Raw genomic sequence first — 8,561 nt, 5'->3', positions numbered from 1 at the left:
AAGATTCATTAGACGATTTCCGCGAGCACGCGTTCCAGTCAAAGGAGCGATAGTGCATAACGTAAAGAAGTTTGACGAGCACAGAACTGTCAGGAATCGGCAGAGTGAAGCTTCAGGTGCTCGTAAGACTGTAGAACTAGAGCGAACATTGCAGCTCTCCGACAGTACCGTAGTTGTTGTCGAAATGCTGTGCCAAACATCCCACGTTCTTTATTTAATCGTATCGTGCCATTTTCAAGGGTATGCGAGTCGTTTGCGCTGAAAATGAAGCAGGTTTTTCATCGATTTTACATTATTGCAAGCCACGCCAAAACAAATAAAGGTAGCGTGTTGAAATTAACAGCAAAAGTAGGAGACATGTCCAGCATTATAATGCAGGTATCAAAAATAGATACACTGCCCGTCTTCTATTTTTAGCTATTTTTGCAAACACGGTACAAATCATTCTGGGACACCCTGTATGAGTATACACCACATTTCGCCATACGAGCCAAAATAAATTAATTTGTTGTAATGGTTTATTCATTTTCATCATACGGTTGTAAATTCAATGAACTATGACTTTGCTAAAGAGCGCTTACAAATTAATATGTAAATTTCTTTAATACAAAGTGGAAAAACAATCCATCGCTGCAGTCCATCACTACAAGAAAGAAAGAAAGAAAGAAAGAAAGAAAGAAAGAAAGAAAGAAAGAAAGAAAGAAAGAAAGAAAGAAAGAAAGAAAGAAAGAAAGAAAGAAAGAAAGAAAGAAAGAAAGAAAGAAAGAAAGAAAGAAAGAAAGAAAGAAAGAAAGAAAGAAAGAAAGAAAGAAAAGAGAAACGTTGTGAAGAAATAAAGAAAAAAAGAGGAAAAAGAGGAACATGGGGATTCGAACCCACAAAAATGGTTCATATCAGAGATTCATAGTCCAGCGCATCAACCTACTCAATTGATTGATCTCAAAGCGGCTATATAAATATAATCAGATTTGATGCACTTAGGAGATTACAATCGCGTCAGAACAATGGCTTTTAGCAGGGGCTATTTTAGGCGGAAAAGTCACTGCACGTTGGCAAGTGTACTGAGTTACCTGTGTCGAAACGGGCATCGGAGGGGGGGTGAGTCGAGGGTACCCCTTAAGTTTCTGAGCTTTTTAAAAATCACGTGTTAAAATTACTCATTCTGGTATAGCTAGGTTGGAAGGGGGGACAAAATTTTAAAGTAGTTCCGCTGATCAGGTACTATTTATAAAATCTATACTTTTCCGGGGAAAAATTGCCATTTTAATGCTAAAATGGGCCAAATGAGCACAGTTATTGTGTCCTAAATGATTTTTAGTGGAGGGACGTCCCCCTTGCCAAACTTTAGTAGGTACCTGTCCCCCACAACCCCCCTCCCCACACCCCCCCCCCCCCCACACACCCCCACACACCCACACACACAACCACCACGTCCCCCGCTTCAGCCGCCTATACCACCCCACTACTTTTTAAAAACTGCTGACACCACTGACGCTGAGGGGTTTGGTATTTTCGACTCGAACTCGAACTCGAACAAGAAGTTCATTTCCTGGTCATTTGACTGGTTGAAACTTGAATGCCATTTGAAATATTTAAAGCACGGATTTTAATGTTTCCTTTAGTGGTATGATAAATACATATACCACGTTTTAGATAGACTGCACATGTAAAGTATTTGAGCTTCCAAAAGAAGCTTACTGCGACCAGGGAAGTGATTTCCTGCTGCGACAATGTGGGCTCGTAGCGCTCAAAGATATTACTATCAATTAAAGTAAAGGAATATACAACACCGAATATCATACATAGCAATGTGTTGATCAATTAAACCTGTCTTCTGAAATGATTTTGTCTACAAATGCTACGTGTCTTGTAAACTGAGGTTTTTATCTCAAAATCAGATATGTCGACATATTCCGGGGTTTATAGGAAAGGAACACACATTTAATATTTAAATGGCAATACGTCGCTATGTGATAAAAATGTCTTCTCAAAGACCAGTTGCTTGGCAACTAACATCCCATAATTTCTTTGCCAATCCGTCGTCATGAGCCAATTTGGACTCCTTAGCGACACGACAATTGTCAAAATAACGCCCTGAAAGGTGCGTTATAGACTCCTCAAGAGCGCAGTAAATGGTCGTTTGGGCTCCGGCTCTCTCATCACTTGATATAAGCCTGCAAAATGACGAGAACAAAATATAAATAAGGGTTATTTGTCAGTTAGTTTGTTTCTTTTAATTGTTTATACGTGGCAAAAGTGACAGAAACAAAGGGTTTTTTTAACACCTCTTAAAGTTTTGAACTAAATGGACTATTCACACTAAACATGCTACAGATGCTAAATAACTTTATCCGTCTGTAAATCGTTTACTCATTTTGATGTGAGGGGTACTACACCCTCGATAAATGTGTATATTTTGCATTTTTCTCAAAACTAATAACACACTGGTAACAAAAATTATAATGTATATTATTGGGGCAAGGAACCCAATTACTACACTGGAATTTCAATGACCCAAGACAAGCGGTTCGTTATTTATGATAAGAAATAAGGTACCGCTGGGATGTACCTCATTTTCTATCATATATACTGGACCGCTTGTCTTGAGTCACTGAAATTTCAGTGTAGTAATTGGATTCCTTGCCCCAATAATATACATAACTTTTGTTACCAGAGTGTGTTATTATTTTTTGAGAAAAATGCAAAAATAGTCACACATTTACTACAGGGGTGTAGTACCCCCTTAAACAATTACAAAAAACATAATTATAAGGCCTGTTATATCATGAGATTTGTTGTTTCAATTCAATGCCAGATTTTCATAAACTCCTAGATAGAGAGAACCAATCAGAACAAGCGTTAATAAAATACGAGGTGTGCATAAATATTGTATAATTGCACGGGAGACACTCCCCGTATATTATAGTATTCGCAGTGCTTTCGGGCGTATTCATTTTTTTTTAGGGTTGATGCATTTATATTTGCTTGCATTTTCCAACATTTTTAGTGACAATTTTGTTATCAAAATAGCAAAATCACGATTTTTTTTCTTGTGTATGAAATAGATTAATAAATGCGTATCACTTGTTGCTCGAGAAATTGTACAAAATAATGCACTTGTGCTGAGATGTTGATGCGTCTAATGAACTACCAGCCCCCCCCCCCCCACCCACACCCACACTGCGGGGCTCGGGGCAATTTCACTCTCAAGAAGTGTTACGCATTTATTAACCTATAAATAAGGTTCATCTATACTTACCAAAATAAGCCTGCGTTATACCAATACATTAGTAGGGACATCTGGGTAGTCTCCTTTGACGTCTCAATAATACTAGACATTATAGCACCTGGATGTAACGAATATGTAGTGACACCAGATCCTTCAAGTTGCCGCGCAAGTTCTTTGGTAAATAAGACGTTAGCCAGTTTGCTTCTGCGGTACTCTCGTAGACCGGGATATATTCGACCTGTCATGATAAAATATGATATACATATATTGAATGTTTATCGGTACAATGGTAAGAATATTTTCACGATGTGAAATATGTACTTTTTCATTCAATGAGGCTTTGCCAAATTGAATGGAACAGTTCATATTTCGCCGAATGAAAATATTCTTTCCATTTAACGAACAAAAACATTCAATTTTTGTTTTATATAACTGATATAAAAATTCTTTTTCTTCCACTTAATTTTATACATCGCCAGAAAAACTGTATTTATTTTAAAAGCGACACCCATACCTATAATTGGCGAGTCGGAGTAGTCTCCGTGCGCGATATACGCTCACATCTGTCAGCGTTGCCATGGTAGCTGAGTGTAAGTGCAATGGAAAAATGACTATTGCACGGGCGCGGAGTGCAATAGTCTTTTTTTTTTTCAAATCAACAAAATGTACGTCAAGTTTATATGCAAAGAAATGTTTTGTAATTTTAGGGCGGTGTTTCTTTTTAACCCTGTATATGCAGATGACACAATAATACTTGCTGAATCAGCACTTGATACATTCAACAGTAATAACTGGGATCTACCTGCCGATTGGCCAAAATGAATACTGTGTCCAATTTGGAACCAATCAAGGAGGGTATTAATAAGATCATCTGCAAGTGCAAGTTTGACCATAACTAGTTTAAAGCCTAGTCATAATTGGCAATTGAAATGAGCATTTCAAGTTATCAACCAATCAGAAATGCTATTATATGACCAGTAGCGTCCAAGTTAATTCAGATAAAACCAAAATTGTTGTTTTTTTCTAGAGGGAAAATCAGAAATATACCAATCTTTACATTTAATAACGAGGACTTTGAGATTGTTTTTGAACACAAATATCTTGGTATCATTTTTAATTACAATGCGTGGTTCTTTTGCGAAAGCTAAAAACATATCTTGTCGACCAGGCTACTAGAGCAATGTTTGCTTTAATTACTAAAGGAAGAAAATTTAATTTGCCAGTTGATATCCATCTTCCACTTATTTTGACTCGCTTGTCATGCCTATTATGCTTTATGGGTGTGAAATGTGTGGTTTTGAAAATAATTGCATTTTTGATAGACTCCATTTAAAATTTTGTAAAATGTTATTTTTTAACAAATCAACCCCGACTTGTATTGTACTAGATGAACTAGGTAGATTTCCTCTTGATATTTATATTAGAAGTAGAATAATCAATTTCTAGAGTAGATTAGTGTCAAATAATATGACTAAAACTGCTAATATCTTGTATAAACTTATTCGTTCTATAGTAGGGGTGGGCAAACAAAGACTTTTTCAGACAAACTACACAGGAACCATTTTTTCTATGGCCAAATTGCATCAGGAAAAGGAATCTATCAATAAAAATTCACCAGATGAAGTTTTAGGTCGGGTTTTGGCAAAAATTCAAAATGGCCCCCAAAATAGGTGTGTTTTTGAGGTATTTTACCACTATTTGTATAGTTTTGGGCAAAAATCACCATGTAATATGTGTTTGAGGCTGCTGATTTTAAATCTATAATGGCCAGATGAATATTTAAATTAAAAAAAGGCAAAAAATCAAAATGGCCGCCAAAATGACCTTTTTATTTTCTGCGGACAGGGACCCATTTATATTGAGTAATAGAGCAAACTAAGCGAAAATGAAATGAGGGAAAATAGAAAGAACGAAAGAAAGAAAAGAATACCACGTATTCTACATGTATTAAGGTTGGGCCCTGGCTTTATGATTATACTTGGGGTTCAGGTTCAGATATTATTGAAAACAGAGTCTTGATGACTAAAATTGTAGTACTTATTATACTTAAAACATGTTACTATAATTAAGTGTGCAGTATAATGTTTTGTCAATTATATTGACTACTAAATTAGCGAAACTAATCATTCAATACAATTATAGATACCATATGTTTTTCCTGATTATGACGTTTGTTCAGTTAATTACTGTATATAATTATATTGTATTATAATTACTGTCATATGGTTGTAAATTCAATGAACATCCGGACGATTGAAAAAAATCATCGAAATTCAGATTTTGGTACCTTTGTCATTGTCATAAATATGTCTAACATAGCCTGCTAGTAGGCACTCAAATTGAATTTTGAAAATTGGATTGTTAAACATGTTAGAAATATTTCGATTGATAGTGGTTTAAATTATATTTGGCTTTTACAGATCGTTCACAGTCAAACTTGGCTTTAAAATCAAATCTTACCAATTCAGAAAGACCAATTTATCCAAAATCGGCTCTCGGATATTTGGAACTCAAACAGCTGTATTAATTACCGTAACTTCAAAATATCATTTAACCTGGAATCAAATCTCATCAAACTATCTCGCAAAGCCGGGTCCCGTGGTTCTGGTAAATCCAGACCGACGTTCTTACCTTCTGCATCTTTTGGTGTAAAATGTAGATCTCCTTCTTTCACGAAAGCATGAACAACGGACGAGATATTAACAATACGACTAGGAGCGCTTTCTTTGAGTCTGTCCAATAATAACATAGTAAGTAGAAAGTGTCCAAAGTGATTGACAGCAAAAACCATATTATAGCCTTCTTTGGTGCGGTGACCCTTGGCTGCTTTGGCGATACCTATAAATACGAGAAACATTAATATTTCATTACACGTCCGCAAGAATTCCTCCAAAACTTCTATAGTATAGCACGCCTATAGCCTCCCACATTCTCACACAATACGCGGATTTAGGGTTTCTCTAACGGAAGTCAATTTGTGCCGAAATTCCTTCCCACAATGCGATAGGGTATACATCTTGCATAACAAATCAAATGGATTAACGTTCAAAATGTATATATTGCTGGGAAGACATTTCGGCACAAATTGACGTCCGGCAGAGAACCTAAAATCTGCGTATTTAGCAAAATGTAATGTAATCGTGGCATTTCCAAACTTCACAAAGTAAATTCCTTTTTTAACACCCATGTACAATGTATATTGTTATTTTACCTGCATTATTGATTAAATAATCAATTCTTGATTCTTGCTTCAAAATAGTTTTGGCAAATTCGCGGATGGAATCTTGATCGGAGAGTTCTAGTGGAATATATACTACATTGCTGTTTCCAGAGCGTCTCTGAATTTCCTGAAATAAAAAAACACATTTTTGAATAATGGCCATTATTTAAGGGGGTTAGTTACTTTTTTTGAGATGTTTATTTCAATTAGAAAAAGCGGTTAAAATGTAAATATGGTTAATTTTATGGTTGATTATTGAGTCGAAATTACCTCTTCTGTTGGTCAATGTTACATTAAGGTTACTGTTGGTCAATGTTACGTTAAGGTTACTCTTGCTTTCTTGCCCACTTTGAGTGTTTAGTCGTCGTATGGGATTCACCGTTCTCGGGCCTGCCGGGCCTGCGGCCTTGATGTGTTTTTGTGTTGATACTGGGGCAAGAAAGTAATTGTAACCTTAACCCATTTCATACTTTTTACTTTTCTTACTTTTTACCCCATAATTTCCCTCATTCTTCATTTTTAGTTGGATATCATATTTCGCGGTTAGTGGTTCTTTGTAGCCCTACGGAGCAAAATAGTTGGACATCCACATTTCGCGGTTGGTTTAGCTTTTTTTTTTAACCAGCTTTATTTACGATAATACAACATAATAACATGTTAATTTTAGCTGCAGAATAGGTATTATTATTATTATTATCATTATCATTATCATTATCATTATCATTATCATTATCATTATCATTATCATTATCATTATTATTATTATTATTATTATTATTATTATTATTATCAATAGCACTTCATACAACTGAAAAACATCCCATTTGTGAGTAACACACTTGATTATCCCTACCTTGACTGCCTCTGTGGCCTTCTTAGGATTTCTGCAGCCGATAATAACTCGTGCTCCACGACGCGCAAAATCGATGGCAGTTTCTTTGCCAATTCCAGCATTTCCACCTGGAAAAATTTAAAGTTTAGAATTTAGGGATGCAACAATCTTAATTTTGTCAATGATCAAGGATGACTAATTTACGCTGATAAGTCGAGACCAAGGCTATTATACTGGCTCTAAAAATTAGCTCTCGATAGAAGGCAGGGCCTGACGAATGAAGGGAATTATGGAATAAAAAGTAAGAAAGTGATAAACCTTATGGTTACATTGGCTTTCTTGACCTACGGGGCCCTTATATTGGGGTCCCACTTGGAGTGTTTAGTCGTCGTATGGGAGCCGCCGGCCGTGCAGCTTGATGTTTTTTGTTGATTCTGGTCCCTAGTATAAACAAAAAACATAATCAAGTGTGTAATAAAATGTGTTGATTGAATGATAAAGGTACCGTTTTATATGATGACAGAGATATGCCATTTAAACAATCCTTATATGGGGTTACCAGTCAACTATCACTACATACTGACCGACCCTTGTATATATTAAAAATATAAGTTGTACACAATCTATACTATATCTATACATTATTATGTTTATACACAAAGAAGCTGTAATAATCAAGCAGAAGGCAGGCATAATATCTAAATATAAGTAGTCGTACCGTAAATTAAATAGTGTTGATGTATATTAAGTGAATAGAAATTATGAATTTATAGGTTTAAATGAATTAAGGATTGAACTAAATCCTTAAATTAAGGCCCGTATGAGATTTAGCTCTTAGACTATTTTTAAGACGGTTAATACCTTTTATGGTTTACAAATTGTGCAAATTTACTACGTGAATATGCTACAATATCAACCTAATTAGTCATTCAGTTTTGAGGGCATTTGTATCGATTTGTGCCGATATGATGCGCTGTATACATTGTTGTGGCGTTATTGGTTATTGACACGTGCACAGTAATAAAGACTGAATAATTATTGCTTATTGCGAGCTGATCATATTATAGTATAGAGTACGCATCACATACCTGTGATAATGACCGTTTTTCCGTATAAAGTCGTAGTTATGTGATCACAATATCGTCGATAAAATCCGCCATTAAGTTTGTACCTCAAATATAAGATAGCTAGAACGAGAAGGATAAAGAATGCATATATCGCGTTAAGCATGTTATGAGCTCGAAAGACTGAGATTCTAGCTGTGTATGCAGTCACTATGG

At 35.6% G+C, this 8,561-nt stretch overlaps 1 protein-coding gene across 1 annotated transcript; it reads right to left on the bottom strand.

Moving 5' to 3' along the window:
- Positions 1-1,906: 1,906 nt before the first annotated feature.
- On the bottom strand, positions 1,907-8,561 carry LOC140149695 (retinol dehydrogenase 11-like). Its single transcript, XM_072171767.1, has 6 exons — positions 8,370-8,561; positions 7,303-7,409; positions 6,441-6,576; positions 5,861-6,067; positions 3,260-3,467; positions 1,907-2,174 (listed from the first exon to the last, which is right to left on the bottom strand). The coding sequence occupies exons 1-6, from the start codon at positions 8,509-8,511 to the stop codon at positions 1,988-1,990; spliced, it is 987 nt and encodes a 328-aa protein (XP_072027868.1). The 5' UTR covers positions 8,512-8,561; the 3' UTR covers positions 1,907-1,987.

Source organism: Amphiura filiformis, chromosome 4 (genome assembly GCF_039555335.1).
Source record: "Amphiura filiformis chromosome 4, Afil_fr2py, whole genome shotgun sequence".
NCBI classification, from domain to species: domain Eukaryota; kingdom Metazoa; phylum Echinodermata; class Ophiuroidea; order Amphilepidida; family Amphiuridae; genus Amphiura; species Amphiura filiformis.
The sequence above is the reverse complement of the archived record's forward strand: the minus strand, read 5'-3'. Positions and strand labels throughout refer to the sequence as shown.